Source organism: Anolis sagrei, chromosome 10 (assembly GCF_037176765.1).
Source record: "Anolis sagrei isolate rAnoSag1 chromosome 10, rAnoSag1.mat, whole genome shotgun sequence".
In the NCBI taxonomy this organism is placed as follows: domain Eukaryota; kingdom Metazoa; phylum Chordata; class Lepidosauria; order Squamata; family Dactyloidae; genus Anolis; species Anolis sagrei.
The window spans coordinates 19,875,378-19,897,574 of NC_090030.1; the positions used below are offsets into that span (position 1 = coordinate 19,875,378).

The following is a 22,197-nucleotide window of genomic DNA, read 5'->3' on the forward strand; positions in this document are numbered from 1 at the left end:
AGCAAAACAGCAGAGAGGAAACAACCAGGCACATCTTAACACCTCTCAACAGAACATTTTCCCAGGCTCAGCCAAGCCTTCAAATGCTAATGAAGGTGATCAGCTGAAACATTCACACCTAGCTTCAGCAGAGAGCTCTTTGCCCCACCCCAGTCATTCCACAGATATATAAACCCATTTTCCTATTTCCAACAGACCTCACTACCTCTGAGGATGCTTGCCATAGATGCAGGTGAAACGTCAGGAGAAATGCCTCTGGAACATGGCCCTATAGCCCCAAAAAACCTACAAGAACCTAGTGATTCCAGCCATGAAAGCCTTCGACAATACATTGAACATTTAATGACCTTACAGCTTCAAAGCCTGGCTGGTTACTGCCTGGGTTTTTTTTAATACTGAGAGCCAGATTGTATTCACTTTCTGCTTGACTTGAGGCAAGTGTGAATGTTGCGAATGGCCACTTTGATTAACATTTAACGGCCTTGCAGCTTCAAAGCCTGCCTGTTTTTTTTAATACTAAGAGCCAGATTGTGTTCACTTTCTGCTTGAGGCAAGTGTGAATGTTGCAAATGGCCACTCTGATTAACATTTAATGGCCTTACAACTTCAAAGCCTGGCTGGTTACTGCCTGTTTTTTTTTTAATTCTGAGAGCCAGGTTGTGTTTGCTTTCTGCTTGAGGCAACTGTCAATGTTACGAATGGTAACTTTGATTAACATTTAATGGCCTTGCAGCTTCAAACCCTGCCTGTTTTTTTAAAATACTGAGAGCCAGATTGTGTTCACTTTCTGCTTGAGGCAAGTGTGAATATAATAATAATAATAATAATAATAATAATAATAATAATAATAATAATAATAATAATCTCAATGTGGCTTACATAAGACCAAGCCCAGAATACATCAATAAGCAAAACATCAATAAAACAATCAATACAATACAATACAAATCATATAAATCACATGAACAAAAAATAATCAATAAACAATCAACAGTGACATATGAACATTTAAAACCAATGGCCGGGCAAAATGTAATAGGTTAAAATTAAAAATAATGGTGACGCAAACAAGGAATATGGAATAATGGCTGATGAGACTGGGTTCTGATTTTACTGTTGAGGCGCTAATGATTGTTATACAGATGTTTAATGATTTATGTTACAATTGTTTTTAATTGCCCTATACTTGTTCGTGCTGTTTTGTATTGATGTTGTTCACCGCCTTGAGTTGCCTGAGGGCTGAAGTCGCCTGAGGGCTGAAGGCGCAGGTTCGCAGTTTGGGAGTTCTCCTAGATTCATCGCTGAGCCTGGAGCCCCAGGTTTCGGCGGTGGTCAGGGGAGCTTTTGCAAAATTAAAACTTGTGCACCAGCTGCGCCCGTACCTTGGGAAGTCTGACTTTGCCACGGTGGTCCACGCTTTGGTTACATCCCGTTTAGACTACTGCAACGCTTTCTACGTGGGGTTGCCTCTGAAGACTGCCCGGAAGCTGCAACTAGTCCAACGCTTGGCAGCCAGACTACTAACGGGTGCTGGGTACAGGGAGCACACCACTCCGCTGTTACACCAGCTCCACTGGCTGCCAATTAGCTTCTGAGCACAATTCAAAGTGCTGGTGTTAACCTATAAAGCCCTAAACGACTCCAGCCCTGTTTACCTCTCCGAACGTATTCTCCCCTATGAACCATCAAGATTATTAAGATCGTCGAAGGCTTTCATGGCTGGAATCACTAGGTTCTTGTGGGTTTTTTCGGGCTATAGAGCCATGTTCTAGAGGCATTTCTCCTGACGTTTCGCCTGCATCTATGGCAAGCATCCTCAGAGGTTGTGAGGTCTGTTGGAAGTAGGAAAAATGGGTTTATATATCTGTGGAATGGCTGGGGTGGGGCAAGGAGCTCTTCCCTGCTGCAGTTAGGTGTGAATGTTTAGCTGATCACCTTCATTAGCATTTGAAGGCCTGCCTGAGCCTGGGAAAATCTGTTGCCTTGAGGTGTTAATCTGTGCCTGGTTTTTTCCTCTCTGTTGTTTAGCTGTTATAATTTTAGAGTTTTTTAATACTGGTAGCATACTGGTACTCTAAAATTATAACAGCTAAACAACAGAGAGGAAAAAACCAGGCACAGATTAACACCTCAAGGCAACAGATTTTCCCAGGCTCAGGCAGGCCTTCAAATGCTAATGAAGGTGATCAGCTAAACATTCACACCTAACTGCAGCAGGGAAGAGCTCCTTGCCCCACCCCAGCCATTCCACAGATATATAAACCCATTTTTCCTACTTCCAACAGACCTCACAACCTCTGAGGATGCTTGCCATAGATGCAGGCGAAATGTCAGGAGAAATGCCTCTAGAACATGGCTCTATAGCCCGAAAAAACCCACAAGAACCTATTATTAAGATCGTCTGGAGAGGCCCTGCTCTCGGTCCCACCGGCCTCGCAAGCGTGTCTGGTGGGGACGAGGGACAGGGCCTTCTCGGTGGTGGCCCCTCGACTCTGGAACTCCCTTCCACTGGAGATCAGAACTGCCCCTTCGATCTTAACGTTCAGGAAACAGGTGAAAACCTGGCTTTGGGGATTGGCATTCAATGAATGAGCCATGATCCTGTGATATGGATGGATGACGACGAATAATGACTTTGATGACGACTGACCACTGTAATCATATGATTGTATTTTTGCCATTTAATTGTTTCAATGTTGTAATGTCTCCCACTGGAGATCAGAACCGCCCCGTCTATCCTGACATTTAGGAAACAGGTGAAGACTTGGTTATGGAGACAGGCATTCGACGAGTGAGCCAACACCCTGAGATATGGATGGAGGATGATGAGCAGCGATTTTAGTGTGACAACTGACCATTATAGTTATTGATTGTAATTGCTGTTTTAATGTTTTTCTGTAATATGTATTATGATGTTTTATTGATTGTATGTGATATTATGGTTGGAAACCGGTCTGAGTCCCTCAAGAGAGGTGAGAAGGTCGGTATACAAGACTTTTAAATAAATAAACAAATAAATAAATAAAAGCGGTATATAAATAAAGTAAATAAATAAATTATTATTATTATTATTATTATTATTATTAACTTTATTTGTACCCTGCTAGCATCTCCCGAAGGACTCGAAGGCCAAGGCCTCAAAACACAACACAACAATACAACACCTAATGCAAATTAAAAACAGTTAAGGCAATATTAACAACAAGCAATAAACAATACATCAAGACACTATAAAACTGGGTCGGGACAGAGTAATGGGTACAAGATTAAAAGTGCTGATCTGACAGGAGATATGTAAGGATTATAGGGTAAGTGCAGTGTGCGGTGTGCAGCAATCTTAATTCTACTAAAGTGCTTCTGGGACTTGTTATTGGAGATTCCTAATCTAGAAAGGCACATCGGAACAGCCAGGTCTTCAAGTTCTTTCTAAAGACTGCCAATGTAGGGGCCTGTCTAAGATCTTTTGAGAGGGTGTTCCAGAGTCAGGGGGCCATCATGGAAAAGGCCCTGTCTCGTGTCCCCACCAAGCGCGCCTGCAACGCAGGCGGAATCACGAGCAGGGCCTCTCCGGATGAACGAAGTGAACGTGTGGGTTCATAGACGGAGATGCGGTCACGCAGCTAGGATGGTCCCAAACTGTTCAGGGCTTTGTAGGTAAGCACCTGCACCTTAAATTGGGCTCGGAAAATAAACGGCAGCCAGTGGAGTTCCTTGAACAGGAGGGTTGACCTCCCTCTGTAAGGATTGTTGTTGTTCAATCGTTCAGTCGTCTCCGACTCTTCGTGACCTCATGGACGAGCCCACGCCAGAGCTCCCTGTCGGCCGTTACCACCCCCAGCTCCCTCAAGGTCAGTCCAGTCACTTCAAGGATGCCATCCATCCATCTTGCCCTTGGTCGGCCCCTCTTCCTTTTGCCTTCCACTTTCCCCAGCATCATTCCCTTCTCTAGGCTTTCCTGTCTCCTCATGATGTGGCCAAAGTACTTCAACTTTGTCTCTAGTATCTTTCCCTCCAGTGAGCAGTCGGGCTTTATTTCCTGGAGGATGGACTGGTTGGATCTTCTCGCAGTCCAAGGCACTCTCAGAACTTTCCTCCAACACCACAGCTCAAAAGCATCGATCTTCCTTCGCTCAGTTTCCCTAAGGTCCAGCTCTCACATCTGTAGGTTACTACAGGGAATACCGTGGCTTTGACTAGGCGGATCTTTGTTGCCAGTCTGATGTCTCTACTCTTCACTATTTTATCGAGATCTGTAAGTAAGTAAATAAATAAAGGTTGCAAATGGCCACTTTGATTGGCATGTAATGGCCTTGCATTTTCAAGGTCTGGCTGCTTACTGCCTGGGGGAATTCCCTTTGCCTTCCTAAGATGTGATGTGATGCACAAGCTGTGAGCAAACACCCGCGTCCCTTTCTCCTTGGAGTTTGGTAAAGTCTTATGAGAGAAGGGGAATCTGGGGCTTGATCGGGACCACCTTCTCCCTTGATGCTCCCCAACCTCCTCTTCTTTTTTGGGGGGGGGGTTGCCCCCCTCCCTCTCTCCCTGACCCCGCCCTTACCTGCAAGGCAGAGCCGCTCGGGGATATACATCCGGAAAGAAGGGGGCAGGGCCTCTTCCGGGGTGGCCTCCTCCTCCTCGGGGCCCGGGGCCCTCAGGCGGGGCGGGACCCGCATCCGGTGGCTGATGGCCTCCGTGAAGCTCGCATCGTAGGGAGGGGCGCCTTCCACCGGGACTGGGACCCACATTCGGAGGGGAAGGGAGAGAGGGTCTTCTTCGCCTAAAGGGTCAGAGAAGCAGCAGAAGTCAAGCGCGACCCTCCCTCTCCGCCCCGCTTAACTACCCCCCTCCCTTCTTTTCTTGCCTTTTGGGAAGTTTTGGCGCACCTGTCTGCCCTCTTCAGCTGTCCTCCGCCGGTGACGTCAGCAGAGCCGGACCGCGCCGCCATTGGCTAATAGCCGCCACGCCTCCCGCGCCCTGGGAAGCCGGAACAGCCATAGGCAGAGGTGGCCCTAGGCAATTTTCAACGGTAAACAAACAGTATTTTGGTGCCCACCCCAACCAATCACTGATATATATTTTCTGTTCGTCGTGGGAGTTCTGTGTGCCATATTTGGTTCAATTCCATCATTGGTGGAGCTCAGAATGCTCTTTGATTGTAGGTGAACTATACATCCCAGTAACTACAACTCATATATGTCAAGGTCTATTTTCCCCCCAGAGCACCTCAAGAGCGCCCCTGGGCAAAATCAACTATACTGTAAATTTTATTTATTTATTTATTTATTTACCTTACATATATACCGCTGTTCTCAGCCCGAAGGCGACTCACAGCGGTTCACAACAAATACGAACAGCAAAAATTCAGTGCTACAGTATAAAAACAGTTAACAACCTAACACATTACACAATTAATAAACAGTTACTACAATACCCATTCACTGTCGTCTCGTCATCAAAAACATGTTCCAGATTCGACATCCATTGTTCCATTCCAGTGTTCATTAACCAATCATTCCACTAATTATTCGAACGCCTGCTCAAACAGCCAGGTCTTCACCTTTTTGCAGAATACCATTAGAGATGGTGCTAGTCTAATGTCCGTAGGAAGGGTGTTCCACAGCCGAGGAGCCACCACCGAGAAGGCCCTATCTCTCGTCCCCGCCAGCCAAGTTTGAGAAGCAGGCAGGATCGAGAGCAGGGCCTCCCCGGAAGATCTCAAAGTCCTGGTGGGTTCATAGGCAGAGATGCGGTCGGATAGGTAGCTTAGGCCCGAACCGTTTAGGGCTTTAAAGGCCAACGCCAGCACTTTGAATTCAGCCCGGTAGCAGATCGGTAGCCAGTAGAGTTGGCGCAACAGGGGGGTTGTATGCTCCCTGCGCTCCACTCCTGTTAAAATCATGGCTGCCGAGCGTAAATGGGTTGTTGTAGGTTTTTCCGGGCTATATGGCCATGTTCTGGAGGCAATTTTTCTCCTGACGTTTCGCCTGCATCTATGGCAAGCATCCTCAGAGGTAGTGAGGTCTGTTGGAAGTAGGAAAAATGGGTTTATATACTCTCACAACCACTCTCACAACCACCATGTCAGACTACACAGAGAAGCCATTGAAATCCACAAGCATGTGGACAATTTCAACAGAAAGGAGGAAACCATGAAGATGAACAAAATCTGGCTACCAGTATTAAAAAAACTCAAAAATTACAACCGCAAAACAACAGAGAGTAAACAATCAGGCACATAAAATCACTCTCAACAAGAGATTCCCCCCAGGCGCTTCCAGGCCATTGAATGCAAATCAAGGTGATCAGCTGAAACATTATCCTGGTCATTCCACAGATATATAAACCCATTTTTCCTACTTCCAACAGACCTCACTACCTCTGAGGATGCTTGCCATAGATGCAGGCGAAATGTCAGGAGAAAAATTGCCTCCAGAACATGGCCATATAGCCCGGAAAAACCTACAACAACCCAGTGATCCCGGCCATGAAAGTCTTCGACAATACATTATACTGTAAATGCTTACTTTGCATAATGGGTTGAGCCGTCCCTGCCCATAGGTGCACCTTCAGTCCTCTCCTCCCTCCGGAAGAGCTCCACCGGTGGATGGTTATTTATTTCGTATCCAAAGCATTGCATAAATTAGTAGAAAACCGATAAAAATATCGGCTAAATATCTTTTGGCCCAAAATATCTTTTGTCTGTAGCCTCTGTACATGAAGCAGGGCGTAGCGGACAACCATACTGATGCGGAGTTGTCCGTTCTGCTCCACAGTCACACAAGGTATGGGATTCTTTTAGGTCATGCCATTTTGCCAGGTTGTCTTTTGATCTGCCCACTCCACTTCTGAGTCTGTTCAGGGACTTCCAAGTTGTCCATTCTTGGTTCACCCCTGGAGGAAGACCCTCGTAGGTTGCCATCCAGTTGGGATTTCCTGATTTAGCTGCCCAGAGGGATAACCTTGCTGTTGCTGGAGGGACGCCAAGAGGAGTGGTAGTTCTCATAAAGCTTTTCCTTGATTTGAGTCTACTGGGAGGAGGCTGGTAGCCATGTAGTGGGTGGCTTTCACAGTGTTCAACCTTATATCTCCCACATTTAGCAGCAACTTCCTATCGCACATCCGGGGGGCAATACCAACTACCTTGTAGAGTTTATCAACAGGTGTAGGTTTAAGACATCCTGTGATTATTCTGCATGTTTCATTCAATGCTATTTTCAACTGCTTTGCATGGGCAGACTTATGCCAAACAGGGCAGGCATACTCGGCAGTTGAGTACGACAAGGCTAGGACTGATGTTCTTACTAATTTTGGGTCTGCACCCCATGTGCTGCCAGTAGGTTTACGCAGGATGTTATTGCGTGCAGCTGCTTTGTTCTTTGTGCTTCAAGCAGTGTTTCCTATATGCTAGTGTTCGATCGAAGGTGACACTGAGATATTTAGGATGGAAACAATGTTCAAACTCTTGACCTTCCCGGGTGACTTTCAACTTCCTGTTGGCTTCATGATTGCATAGGTGGAAAACACATACTTGTATCTTGGCAGACAGGAATAGTATGATCGCTGGGTTCGGAAGCTCCGAGTGTTATGGAGATGCCACATTGCTCTTTCAGGAGCACTGTTTCCACAAGAGAGACTTAGCTAATGTAAGCCAGGACAGAGTCAGATAATATAGAAGGAATGTAAGAGTTCTTTAATGGTGAAACCCTAACCCTTATCCTAGCCCTGAACCGTACCGTAAGACTAAGCCTAACCCCTTACCCTAATCCTAACCCAAACCCTAAACCTTACCCTAACCCTTATGCTAACCCAAATCCAAAACTTAAACCTTACCCTAACCCTAAACCATACCCTAACCGTAACCCTAACTCAAACCCTAATCCTGAACCGTACCCTTACCCTAAGCATTCCCTTCTTTCTATCCTTCCTTTGCTCTCCCTGCTCCCACCTACCCCCTCTCTTCCCTTATTCACAGATTTCTTTGCAGCATCTCCGTAATGCTCGGAGCTTCCAGACCCAGCTATCATACTATCACCAACTTAACTAATGTATGCCAGGCCGGAGACAGATAATATAGAAGGAATGTAAGAGTTCTTTAATGGTGAAACCCTAACCCCTACCCTAACTCTTAACCGTACTGTAAGCCTAAGCCTAACCTCTTACCCAAACCCTAATCTTTACCCTAACCCAAACCCTAAACCTTGCCCTAACCCTTACCCTAAGCGTCCCCTCCTTTCTATCCTTCCTTTGCTTTCCCACTCTCACTCCGCCCCCTCTCTTCCCTTATTCACAGATGCCTTTGTGGCATCTCCGTAATACTCAGAACTTCCGGACCCAGCTATCGTACTATCACCCAACGAACTGCCCCCTTGAAAGGCATGCATTCCCAATGCTTCCAAGCGCTGGTTTGTGACTCTGGCAATCGGGCCTGGAATCCCTCTCTCCCTCCAGGGAAATCTAAAACCCAGCACCGGCAATAGTATGATAGCTGGAACTCTACGCTACGCTGGTTGCGTAACCCAGTTCTGAATTAGGCGAACATGTGCACAAGTGAGTGCACTATGTGAGAGATGCAGCTGCCGCGGAGTCATTGCAATGGAAGGAAGGATAAAAAGGAGGGGGGAAATACGACCAATCTTTTGACACAGATAGCTCATTTCTATCCCATTTAAGGTCTTTGTAAGCCTCTGTTTACCATTTAACATTAAATAACTGTTACATTACTTCACTCTGTCACACATGAATTAAATTACTTCACTGCTGACCTCTCCCAGCTGCGTCTCTTACTCGCTCCGCTCACTCGCACACGTGTTCCCTTCATTAATTCAGACCTGTGTTGTGAACTAGCGTAGGGTCCCAGCTATCATACTCTTGCCCCACAACCTCAATCAATGACTGATACCAAACCCTAAACCTTGCCCTGAGAGACTCTCTCCTGGGCACACAAAAAAACTGGGTGACTTGGAATGCGCTGAACAGACTGCACTCTGGCACCACAAGATGTAGAGCCAACCTTACGAAATGGGGCTACAAAGTGGAATCAGGCAAGTGTGTAGAAGGGCAAACGGCTGACCACCTACTACAATGCAACTTGAGCCCTGCCACATGCACAATGGAAGCCCTTCTTATAGCAACACCAGAGGCACTCCAAGTGGCCAGCTACTGGTCAAAGGACATCTAATAGAATGTCAAGTTTTCAAACTTTGTGTGTGTGTATTTTTTAAAAAATTCAATACAAGTGTTTGGTTTGCTTCTGGGATGATAAATAACCAGGGAAACCCACTGGGTGACTTTGGGCAAGCCATCTTTGGAGTAAAGCAATCTTGCGCACATTTCTGAAGAGACTCTTCTTGTTTTGTCCCTGCTGTAATGGGACCTCTTTACATTCCAAAATTTATTGCCCCTTATTTGAATATGCATGTAAGTTAATGACTTGACTACCATTTGAGATGTTTATTAGGTCAAGTAAGCCTCTGGGCACATGTTTTGAAGGCTATATAAAGAGGATTTATTCCTCCCCCCCACCTCATTTGCTTCTTTGACCCTCTCTTTGATTCTTTGTTTTTTGGCTGAGATGTAACTTTTGGAGGAAAGACGGCCTGCTCATCACCTTAAGGCCTGATTCATTACTCCGACTGTAACCAAGGAGTATGTTACCTGTATGAAATTACATCATGCAAGCTTTGTAAGTAAACTTTTTTTACCTTTTACTTTTGTGTCTGAGCTAGTTATTTTTGCATGCGTATTTCTTTCTTTTCTTTTTTTGTCGTGTCAGGAGCGACTTGAGAAACTGCAAGTCGCTTCTGGTGTGAGAGAATTGGCCGTCTGCAAGGACATTGCCCAGGGGACGCCTGGATGATTTGATGTTTTTATCATCCTTGTGGGAGGCTTCTCTCATGTCCCCGCATGAGGAGCTGGAGCTGATAGAGGGAGCTCATCCGCCTCTCCCTGGATTCAAACCTTCAGTCCTGCCGGCACAGGGGTTTAACCCACCATGCCACTGGGGGCTCCAGATGCGTATTTCTTTAAAACGGAGGAAGTGCGGCTGCTGTGTTTCTTTTTGGGGTCTCGAACCTTTCTTAAACCCTCAGGCATTCTACCTGGCTCTAATCCCTAAGCTTCCTGCTGTCTGTTTTAAGGCAGTTGGTAAACCAGCATTGATCTGATGTCACAATGATCATCAGTTTCATGCATTTTTTTGTATTAAGCCATGCTGTTTCTGCCTCCGAAAACCCCACAGGAGCTTCGCCATGAGTCTTGCCACGAGGAACGCGAAAGAGAATGGCAGTCACGTTTCTGAAGCCAGCAGGTGGGCCTCATGAGTCACTATCTAGGATTTGATGGCCTTCCGTTGAGTAAGAGGAGGAGCCCCGGATGCACAGAGGCTGGGTGGAACACTCTTCCCTAGGTAACGAGGCCTCCCCAGGGCCTTCTGCAAGTCATTGCGGTGTTTGTGGCTTCTGGCTGGAATGAAAGGCAATGCAAAGGAAATGTATGGAATCTTTCAGGTGTTTCACAAGTCTCTTGTGTCATCAAGTCTCCAGTCCTCAATGAGTATCTAGACTAGAGATAGGATTAGGCTGCGGGATTAGGTGAGGCCTGGTATGAGAAAGAATGGAGTATTATCAGGATAAGACTGTGGCTCTCCCTCTAAGCGCACAGATTCAGCTACATGCAGATAAAGGCAGGAAGGTGAAAAGAGAGCTCGTACCTGTGCGGGATGTCTTCAGGAGCAACCTGGAGGCTGGAATCTCTGGCCAACCCCCAACAAGGCTGAACTCAGCTCTTCCAGATGAGCAGGAGTCCTTTGTGCTTGGAAGGCAAGCTCTGTGTTGGGTTTCATCCCTGGACTGCACAAGTCTCCTGTGTCATCAAGTCTCTAGACCTCAATGAGTAGCTAGACTAGAGATAGAATTAGGCTGAGGGATTGCTCCTCCCTTCCCCACATTCCTATGGATGTTTCCCAAAAGGGCTTTGTCTTAACTCTTCCTCCTTGCTGCTGTCTCCTTCTCCTTTGATTATTATTATTTAAAAGTTTTGTATACCTACCTTCTCACCTCTCTTGAGGGACTCAGACCGGTTTCCAACCATAATATCACATACAGTCACACTTCCTCTTTAAGGTATTTTTATTGCCCTGGGTTGACCATGCGGTCTTCGCCATTACCTCTTCTGCCTTTTTCTTCTTTCCAGTGAGGATGCACATTTTGCCTCTCTCGTTAGGCAAAATGTAGCTGCATGGATTTTTGATGATGTAACAATAGAATTCTCTGAGCGAACTTCCTTTTTAAAGATTTTTTTTAATTGCCCTGGGGTTGCTCATGTGGTCTCCACTTTTTTCCAGTCTCTTCTACTTTTCTACCTACAAGGATGCACATTTTGCCTCTCTCTGGGCAAAATGTAGCTGCATGGGTTTTTTACCCTTTTACTTCTTTAGAAGATGAAATGTAGTAAGCTAGTTAGCTCTAAGACCCTTTCTATCAAGAATGTATTTATTTTACCTCAGTAAATCCTGCGCCATCCTAAGGAATAGAAGCTTATCTCGGCTCATCACATGTAAGTTTCTGCTGGTTATGAAGTTTACTTCTGATACTCTGCTATATTTATAGTGGAATCACCCCAACTGAGGGTTATTTTGGGACTAACAGCTCAGATTCCCCAACACTCCACCTCTGAACAGATTCGCAGTCTGGGATTTGATGGCCTTCTGTTGAGTTAGAGAAGGAGGCCTGGATACACTGGGGCTGGGTCCAATGCTCTTCCCTTGGAAATGTGGCCTCACCTGGGCCTTTGCAGCTCACCACAAAGCTTGTGGCTTCTGGCTGGAACTAATAGCCTTGGAAAGGACACTTCACCCCCAACCCCAGCCTTGGGAGATATCTTGCTTGGCAAAGCTGTTGGAAATGTATGGCATCTTACAGGTATTTTAGAAATATAGTGTTAGGTTTCATCCCTGGGCTGCATAAGTCTCTTGTATCAAGTCTCCAATCCTCAATGAGTAACTGGACTACAGATAGGATAAGACTATGGGATTCCTCCCCTCATTCCTATGCATGTTTATATAAAAAAAGAAGCATTGCGTTTCATTCTCCTCCTCCTTGCTACTGTCTCCTCCCCTTTGAAGATGTAGCAATGGGATTCTGTGTGGGAACTTCTTCTTTAAGGTATTTTTATTGCCTTGGATTGACCATGTGGTCTCCACCATTGCCTCTTCTGCCTTTTTCTTCTTTCCAGTGAGGATGCACATTTTGACTCTCTCTTTAGGCAAAATGTAGCTGCATGGATTTTTTTTTTTACTTTTTACCTCTTTAGAAGATGAGATTTAGGGTTTTTTTTTCTTTTGTTCATTTTTGTTTCCTATATACACTATAAAACAATAAAAAATTAAAATACAAAAAAGGAAGAAGAAGAGATTCGGTAAACTAGTTGGCTCCAAGAGCTTTTCGATCTAGAATCTATTTCTTTTACTTCAATAAATACTTTTAAACCAAAGTTCTGACTCTGAAATCGTATGCCATCCAAAGGATTAGAAGCTTATCTCAGCTCATCACATGTACGTTTCTGCTGTTTATGAAGTTTACTTCTGGTATTCTGCTATATTTATGATGGAATCACCCCAACTGAGAGTTATTTTGAGCCTAACAGCTCAGATTCCCCAACACTCCGCCTCTGAACAGCTTCGCAATCTGGGATTTCATGGCCTTCTGTTGAGTTAGAGGAGGCTTGGATACACAGAGGCTGTGCCCAACACTCTTCCCTTGAAAATGTGGCCTCCCTGCAGTGCTTGTGGCTTCTGGCTGGAATGGAAGGCCATGGAAAGGACACCCCCACCCCCTTGTTTAGCTGTTGGAAATGTATGGCAACTTACAGGTGTTTCAGAGTACTAGGTTTCATCCCTGGACTGCACAAGTCTTTTGTATCAAGTCTCAAGTCCTCAATGAGTAGCTACAGTACAGATAGGATTCCTCCTCACATTCCTATGCATGTTTACCAAAAAGAGCTTTTTCTTTCCTACTCCTGCTAGCCACTGACTCCTCCCCTTTGAAGATGTAGCAATGGAATTCTGTGTAGGAACTTTCATTGCCCTGGGTTGACCATGCGGTCTTCGCCATTGCCTCTTCTGCCTTTTTCTTCTTTCAAGTGAGGACGCATTTTGCCTCTCTCTTTAGGCAAAATGTAGCTGTATGGATTTTTAAAAACTTTTTACCCTTTTAGATAAGATTTAATAAGCGAGTTAGCTCCAAGACCTTTTCTATCAAGAATGTATTTCTTTTACTTCAAGTAATACTTTTGAACCTTAAAGTTCTGACTCTGCAGTCATGATCCAGCCTAAGGAATAGAAACTTATACCAGCTCATCACATGTAAGTTTCTACTGGTTATGAAGTTTACTTCTGGTACTCTGCTATATTTATGGTGGAAACAGTTCAACTGACAGTTAAGCTTTGAGCACAACTCAGATTCCCCAACAAATACTTTTGAAACTAAAGTTCTGACTCTGCAGTCCTGATCCATCCTAAAGAATAGAAGCTTATCCCAGCTCATCACATGTAAGTTTCTTCTGGTTATGAAGTTTACTCCTGGTACTCTGCTATATTTATGGTGGACTCACCCTCAAAATAACTGAGGGTTATTTTGAGCCTAACAGCTCTGATTCCCAAACACTCCGCCTCTGAAATCTTCACCATGAGTCTTGCCACAAAGACGCACCACAAAACGAATAGGAAAGAGAATGGCAGTCATGTTTTGGAAGCCAGCAAGTGGGCCTCATAGCTGGCAATCCGGTATTTGATGGCCTTCTGTTGAGTAAGAGAAGGAGGCCCAAATGCACAGAGGGTGAACCCAACACTCTTCCCTTGGACATGTGGCCTTCCCAGGGCCTTCTGCAGCTCACTGCAGCTCTTGTAGTTTCTGACTGGAATGGACACCCCCCAACCCCAGCCTTGCAAAGCTGTTGGAAATGTATGGCATCTTATAGTGTTTCAGAAATGGAGCTGTTGTGATGCCAGAAAAATCCCATAAGTAAACTCCCATAATGTCCCAGCCAATGAGAAGGCAATATCAGTCCAATTTCAGCTTCCATTGGGAGATTCTCCAGCTTCAATGCATACACACACACACACACACATCCCAAGACAGAGGTGCTTTGGGCTGCTTGATATCAACTGCACAAACCAGTTCCATCTTTTGTTTTGGAAATGGCTCCAGTGTCAACAAGCCCCATATCCTGGTCTGGCTTTGGGTTTGCCAGTCTGACTGCAAGGGAGGCCAAAGGGCTTGTCAGGTCCGTAGCCAGGATTTTGGTTTGGGGGGGGGGGGGGGATGAGTGAAAGAGGGTCTACCCTAGCAAACCTTTTGTATCGTTACCCCAATACCCCATGCATATGGGATATATTGAGCATGGTGATCAGATCATGATATGAATAAACATAACAGTTTAAATAATGTACCAGTAAGGCCTTCTCGCGGACCACCATGAGAATTTCGGGGGGGGGGGCTGAAGCCCCCCAAGCCCCCCACTGGCTACATGCCTGGGGTTTGTGGGAAAAAAACCCAACACTCAATGAAGACCACCCCCATCCCCCAGAGTGGCAGAGAGAGAGGTCTGTGGGGTATTCTCAACGGCGAAGGGGCAATCTGAGGATCAGCAGAGGTGTTGGTGGAGAAAATATCCCCCCCTCCCCGCGCCCCAGTTGTATCACCATGTCTCTGGCCCACGCGAGGAATAACCCACCCAGCTCCCATTTGAAATCACCATTTCTCTTGGTTTAAACAAAATGTATAAATACAACAAAGCAGCACACATGAAGAGACCACAGATATTATCTGGCTTAGCACCATTGAAAAGGAGGTGTCTCTGTGCGAGAGCATCTGCGTACATCTGTGTGTGTGTGTTTATGTGTGTGTGTGTGTGGAGGATGGGGAGGCAGGGAGCCGTGGGCCAGGCCCTCCTCTAGTCCAGCTCCATTGCCTAGCAGGCCCTTGGGGAGGAAGGGGCTTGGTGGAGGAGTTGCCCAGAGCAGCCTTCGCAATGGGCAGGAGAGGCCAGGGATGTGTCTGTAAACATCAGCGTTTTTCTGAGTGGGGTAGCCTTGTCATACAGATCATGGCAAACAGAGGAAAGGACAGACTTTTTTGGATAGGGAAGTTGAGTGGTGCTGAGGGGGAGGCAGAAGGGCATCACTAGGGAGAGCAAAGCAGCACAGGGGTAAGGATATGAGCAGCAGGCCCAAAGGGAGTGCAAAGTGGAGGATGAGGAGGTGGAGGAGCAGTCCTTAGCCTTCCCAGGACAGACTCACACTTGGAAGGACCAGGAAACCCTCCTCATGCCTCCCAAATGCAAAGTGGAGACCAGGACAGTCCTCCCACACTGTCCCTTGGCCCTCGCGAGGAGGAGCCCCATCCTCAAGCAAGTCCAATAGCTGAAGAGCCTGGTCCTGGGGGCACCCTCGTCTCGGGCCCCACAGAGAGAAAGAGAGACTGCCGCTTCCTGAAAGGCCACTGCCTCGCAGCTCAGGGTCCTCTGCTTGAGGCATTGGGTGTCTCAGTCCTGCCCCACAAGCAAAGGGGGTCGGGCACCAGTGGGACGCTGGTGAAGGGGGCAATAAGGCTGCTCTGTGGCGGCGCCGGCTGGTGTGTCCTGAAGGCTCAGACAGGGAGTGGGCAGCATCCAACAGCTACTTTGCGGCAGTGACAGCAGCCACAATCTCCTCATATTTGGGTGGTGGGTCACTGTAGGAGAGGCTGGGCTCCTCACAGGCGCTGCTGCTCCCGCTGCCTCCGCTGCTGACCACTGGCTGTCCGGTCACCTCTTCGTAGGAGGGGGGAGGGGTGGCGCTGGAAAGCCGGGGTGGGACAGGAACAGAGGGGGGCCGTAGGGAACTGTCCGAGGGGCCAGGGGCCCTCTGCCCCCACCGGCCTTCACCAGGCCCCCCTCGGCCACCAGTGTTGCTGCTGCTGCTGACCGAGGCTGTAGTGGTGCCAGTGTCCCTGTGTTCCCGGGCCGCATGGGCCTCACCGTGGCCGTGCTGGGAGGCCTCACGGTAGACCATCACCCGGGGAAGCCCCCTCCCCCCGCGGCTGGCCAAGTAGCGACTCTGGGCGTAGGAGGGCCGGTGGCGTGTGGCCTTCTGCAGCTGGCAGCGCCAGATGATGAAGAGGCCGATGACGATGAGGAGCGCCACCCCAAGCAGGGGCACCGCCACGTACATGGCGTCCGAACGGCCAGAGCCCTCGCTGCTGCCTGGGTCCTTGACTGAGAAAGCGTAGCCGCGCCAGAACTCCATCTGTAGGGGAGGCATTCCAGAAAGGAAAAGGCTTTTAAGAAGGCAAAACAGCAACAGCAGCAACAGCTTTAGCAGTTCGAAGACCTTGAACTCGGCAGGAGAGCAAATGAGATCATCACGAGGTTTTCCACGACGTCAAAAAACTAGATTCAGACAAACCTTGCAAAGAAATTGGAGGAGTCACGGGGCGGTCATGAGGGGGGTGTCAGAGGGGTCATCAAAGACCATCCACCTGGAGGTTGGGACCCCTGGGGGGTCACATGGGGGGTGTCAGAAGGGTCTCCAAAGACCATCAGAAAACACATATTTCTGATGGTCTTAGGAACCAGGTCTGGTCCAGATCCATCATTGTTTGAGTCCACAGTGCTCTCTCAATGTAGGTGAACTACAACTCCAAAACTCAGGGTCAATGCCCATCAAACCCTTCCAATATTTTCTGTTGGTCATTTGAGTTCTGTGTGCCAAGATTGGTCCAATTCCATCATTGATGGAATTCAGAATGCTCTTCGATTGTAGGTGAACTATAAATCCCAGCAACTACAACTCCCAAATGTCAAGATCTATTTTCCCCAAACTCCACCAGTGTTCAAATCTAGGCATATTGAGTATCTATGCCAAGTTTGGTCCAGAGCCATCATTGTTTAGGTCTACAGTGCTCTCTGAATGTAGGTGAACTACAACTCCAAAACTCAAGGTCAATGCCCTCTAGACACTTCCAGTATTTTCTGTTGGTCATGGGAATTCTGTGTGCCAAGTTTGACTCAATTCCATCGTTGGTGGAGTTCAGAATGCTCTTTGAGTGGAGATGAACTATAAATCCCCGGAACTACAGCACCCAAATGACAAAATCAAATCCCCTCCCCCAACCCCACCAGTATTCAAATTTGGATGTATCCTAGAGTTGGAAGAGACCTACAGAGACTAGGATGCGGAATAACAGAGTCTAGTGTCCAGATCCAGGGAAGTCATGCTACCCCTCTATTCTGCCTTGCTCAGATCACACCTGGAATCACACTGTGTCCAGTTCTGGGCACTGCAATTGAAGGGAGATGTTGACAAGCTGGAATGTGTCCAGAGGAGGGCAACTAAAATGATCAAAGGTCTGGAGAACAAGCCCAGTGAGGAGTGGTTTAAAGAGCTGGGCATGTTTAGCCTGCAGAAGAAAAGGCTTAGAGGAGACAGGATGAGGGCCATGTGTCAAGAGGTGAGGGGAAGTCACGGGGAGGAGGCTTGTTTTCTGCGGCCCTGAAACTGGAATGAAGAACAATGGCTTCAAACTACAGAAAGGAGATTCTATCTGAACCTGAGGAAGAACTTCCTGACTGTGAGAGCTGTTCAGCAGTGGAACTCTCTGTCTTGGAGTGTGGTAGAGGCTCCTTCTTTGGAAGCTTTTAAACAGAGGGTGGATGGCCATCTGTCAGGGGGTGCTTAGAATGCAATTTCTCTGCTTTTTGGCAGGGGGTTGGACTGGATGGCCCATGAGGTCTCTTCCAACTCTATGATTCCAAGAGACCTCATGAGCCATCCAATCAAACCCCCTACCAAGACAAAGGAAAAAGTGCCAAATTTGGTCCAGTGAATGAAAATTCATCCTGCATATCAGATATTTACATGACGATTCATAAGAGTAGCAAAATTACAGTTATGAAGTAGCAACAAAAATAATATTATGGTTGGGGGTCACCACAACATGAGGAACTGTATTCAGGGGTCGCAGTATTAGGCAGAACAGAGGGCTTTTCTGACATGCTACCTCATCTGTGTACCTGTTTCCTTGATGAGGATAATAAACTTGCTCAGGATGTGGTTGAGTTCCAAAGGAGAAGAGGGGTTCAGGTCAGCTCTGCCCGTCCAGGTGCATCCTGGGAAGTTACGCAAAGGATTCCGGGGCAGCAGCCAGGGAAGGCAAGGGCCTCTAACCAAGTGCAGTCACAGATGCCCACCCCCCATCAGTAGCCATAGTGGAATGTGTTGGGTTTCAGAATGCAACGGAATGCAATGCAGTGGAGGGGGTCCCACTCCCTACCGTCTTCTCCTTGTTCTCGAAGACCTCCTTGACCTCCTCGAAGCTGCAGATCTCCTCCAGGCACTCGCGCTCCAGGGTTCCCTGCCGAAACTCCTCCAGGAAGGCATTGGCCCGGGGCAAGCGGCGCCGGAGCAGGGAGTGGGCCTTCTGGGCTGCAAGGAAGGCTAAGGGGCGGAGGGAGGGGGGAGAGAAGGGGGGCAATGAGGGGGAGGAGCCCTGCACCCCCTACCTCCTCCTTTTACCCCTCCAACTGGGCTCCCCTCCACGCCTCAGCCCCCTCTCTCTCCCTCCATACGCATATGCATACACATCAACACATACGGCCAATTCTCTCACACCAGAAGCGACTTGCAGTTTCTCAAGTTGCTCCTGACACGACAAAAAAAACACACATACACAGACATGGGCACTTACTGGCCATGGTCCGTCCTCCTCGTCTACGCGGGGTCACTTGGGGTCTCCGCCCATCTGTCAGGAGAAGAGGAAGGGGAAATAGGGAGGAGGAGTCAGGGCAAGGAAAGGAAATCTTTATTTTAAAAAATGTAATGTTCATTTGTGGGATTAACATAACTCAAAAACCACTGGGGGAATTGACACCAAATTTGGACACAATACACCTATCAGGCCAACGAGTAACCATCACTCATAAAAACACTGAAAAACACAGCGGAAGAGATGTAAAAAAACAAAAAAATAAAATAAATACATTTCAATTCAAGAAGAAGAAGAAGAAGAAGAAGAACAACAACAACAACAACAACAACTATATTTTTCTACCCCGCCTCCATCTCCCCGAAGGGACCCAGGGTGCCTTACATGGGGCCCAAGTCCAGGCAGAATACAATTAAAACAATAACCATTAAAACAGCATCAAACAACATAACAAAAATAGCTAGCAACAACAATAACAGCATGCACAAAACCACATTGTTCCCCTGACATTAATTCTAATCGTGTCTAACTTGGGGATGGTGCTCATCTCAATATCTAAGCCCAAGAGCCGGCGTTGTCCATAGACATCTCCTAGGTCATGTGGCTACATGACTGCATGGAGCGCCGTTACCTTCCCGCCGGAGTAGATCAACAGGACGGAGTGGTACCTATTGATCTACTCACATTTGCATATTTTCGAATTGCTAGGTTGGCAGAAGCTGGGGCTAACAGCGGGAGCTCACCCCTCGCCTTGGATTCGAACCTGCGATCTTTCTGTTAGCGAGTTTAACAGCTCAACAGTTTAACCCACTGCACCACTGGGGGCTCCAGCAGGTGGAGGGGGGGTTGGTGCTCATCTCAATATCTAAGCCCAAGAGCCGGCGTTGTCCATAGACATCTCCTAGGTCATGTGGCTACATGACTGCATGGAGCACCGTTACCTTTCCGCCGGAGTAGATCAACAGGACGGAGTGGTACCTATTGATCTACTCACATTTGCATATTTTCGAATTGCTGGGTTGGCAGAAGCTGGGGCTAACAGCGGGAGGTCACCGCGCTCCTTGGATTCGAACCTGCGATTTTTCTGTTAGCGAGTTTAACAGCTCAGCAGTTTAACCCATTGCACCACTGGGGGCTCTGGCATAACCACATAAATACATATATACACAAATATATACACACACAAAACACATATATACAGACTGGGCTACAGCAACGCGTGGCAGGGGACGGCTAGTCCGGAATAAGGAGGAATAGATGTATGAATGAAGAGGGAGGGAAGCAGGGAGGGAGGGGCTCCCCCAGACTGAATGGGAGCCTCCCCCTCCTCCCGCCGGAGGAGGAAGAGGAGGTTGCCATGGCAACAGCGAGGAGGCGTGAGGGGGAGGCAGCCTCTGACGTCAGGCCACCTTTCCCAGCAGAAGCTGCGCCTCACCTGGACAACCCCCCCCCCCCACACACACTTCAATTAGAGGGAATAGGGCACCCCAAGGCTTCCCCTTGCGCCCCCCTCCCCGCTGGCCCTCACCTCGGCCCCGTCGCCCCGCCTAAAGCAGAAGAAGGGGGCAAGCAGGCGGCTTGGCTCCGTCCGGCGGCGGGAGACGCCCGTCGGGCGGGAGGAAGGAGAAGGGGCGGGGGTCCTCTGGGGCGTGGCCGGGGAGCGCGTCGTGGCCAATCAGGGCCGCGGGGGAAGCCGGACCCAGCTACTGACGTCAGAGCGGAGCCCAAAGGGAAGGGGGAGTCGCAAAGCTTTCTGGAGAGTGGAGTCTCCGGCCTGGGCTCGCTTCAGCACCGCGGACAGCGCCTGCGTCGCCTTCTCTGGCCACCAGGGGCCGCTGGTGCAGCGCTTCAGAAGGCAGGACAGGGCAGCCCCAGCCAGGGAAGGGCTCTCTCCTCAGGAAGGAGAAGGGCCTTCCTCCATAATAATAATAATAATAATAATAATAATAATAATAATAATAATAATAATAATAATAATAATAATAATAATATAATTTATTTATACCTCGCTACCATCCCCCCAAGGGACTCGGTGCGGCTTACATGAGGCCAAGCCCACAGTAAACAAAATAAACAATAAAATAAAAAATAAAAATAAAATAAATAAACAAAAGCAATTAACAAAAAAATCAGTACAATACAATTAATATAAATCACATAAACAAAAAATAAGCAATAAACAAAAAATAGTAACACACAGCATTTAAAAACCTATGGCCGGACCAAATGTAATCATTTAAAATTTAAAAAATAATGCTGGGCATGAACAAGATAGGATATACTGGGTTGTTGTAGGTTTTTTCGGGCTATATGGCCATGGTTTAGAGGCATTCTCTCCTGACGTTTCGCCTGCTCTCTGTCCCGCCTGCATCACAGGTACATTTGGCGGGGACGAGAGACAGGGCTTTCTCTGTGGTGGCCCCTCGGCTGTGGAACGCCCTGCCTGTAGATATCAGATTGGCCCCCTCCTTGCTGGCGTTTTGGAGGAAAGTGAAGAACTGGCTATTCAAACAAGCATTTGATTAAACGGTGTAATTGAACATAGGAATATGGAATAATGGATGACGGGACTGGATTCTGATTTTACTGTTGAAGCGCTATTGATTGTTATACTGAAGTTAGTGATTTATGTTATAATTGTTTTAATTGCCTGATACTGTTTTGTAATGCTTTGTATTGATGTTGTTCACTGCTTTGAGTCACCTGAGGGCTGAGAAAAGCGGTATAGAAATAAAGTAAATAAATAAATAATAAATAAATAAGCATCCTCAGAGGTAGTGATATAATTGGGATAAGGTTTTCAAAGAGAGATGAGAGAATGCAGTTAATCCTAAATCATTGATAAAGTGCATTTTGAGGGCATATTGCTGAGAGATTTCCTTATTCTGGGAGGGCACACTGGAACAACCATGTTTTCAGGCTCCTCCTAAAGACTGCCAGAGTTGGGGCATGTCTGATGTCCTTGGGAAGTGAGTTCCAGAGTCAGGGTGCCACCACTGAGAAGGCCCTCTCCCTTGTCCCCATCAATCGCGCCTGTGAAGGAGGCGGGAGCGTGAGCAGGGCCTCTCCAGATGATCGAAGATCGTGTGGGTTCGTACATTATCTGCTGCATAGTGGAGAAAGGCAGGGAGTTTCAGAAAAACATCTATTTCTGTTTTATTGACTATTCTAAATATTGGGTTTCATCCCTGACTGCACAAGTCTCCAGCTCTAAATGAGTAGTTAGCCTAATAATAATAACAACAATCTTTATTAAATAATAATAATAATAATAATAATAATAATACTTTATTTATACCCCGCCACCATCTCCCCAAGGGACTCGGAGCGGCTTACATGAGGCCGAGCCCAACAACACATCAATAAAACAAAAAAGCAGTAAACAAAAGCAATACAATACAATACAGTTAATATAAATCACATATAAACAGTGAACAATAACACACAAGGATTTAAA

At 47.2% G+C, this 22,197-nt stretch overlaps 2 protein-coding genes across 2 annotated transcripts in view; both read right to left on the reverse strand.

Moving 5' to 3' along the window:
• LOC132762923 (mitochondrial fission factor-like) overlaps nt 1-5,200 on the reverse strand; it is a 9,006-nt gene extending 3,806 nt beyond the window's left edge. The window contains exon 1 of the mRNA XM_060756170.2: nt 4,559-5,200. Coding sequence (XP_060612153.2) covers nt 4,559-4,745 — 187 coding nt within the window. The 5' untranslated portion in view covers nt 4,746-5,200. The remainder of the gene's footprint in view (nt 1-4,558) is intronic.
• A 9,553-nt stretch (nt 5,201-14,753) lies between these two features.
• PRRG3 (proline rich and Gla domain 3) lies at nt 14,754-20,395 on the reverse strand. The gene is made up of 4 exons (XM_060756169.2): nt 20,269-20,395; nt 18,723-18,776; nt 18,309-18,472; nt 14,754-16,282 (listed from the first exon to the last, which is right to left on the reverse strand). The coding sequence occupies exons 2-4, from the start codon at nt 18,727-18,729 to the stop codon at nt 15,674-15,676; spliced, it is 780 nt and encodes a 259-aa protein (XP_060612152.2). The 5' UTR covers nt 18,730-18,776; nt 20,269-20,395; the 3' UTR covers nt 14,754-15,673.
• Nucleotides 20,396-22,197: the final 1,802 nt, after the last annotated feature.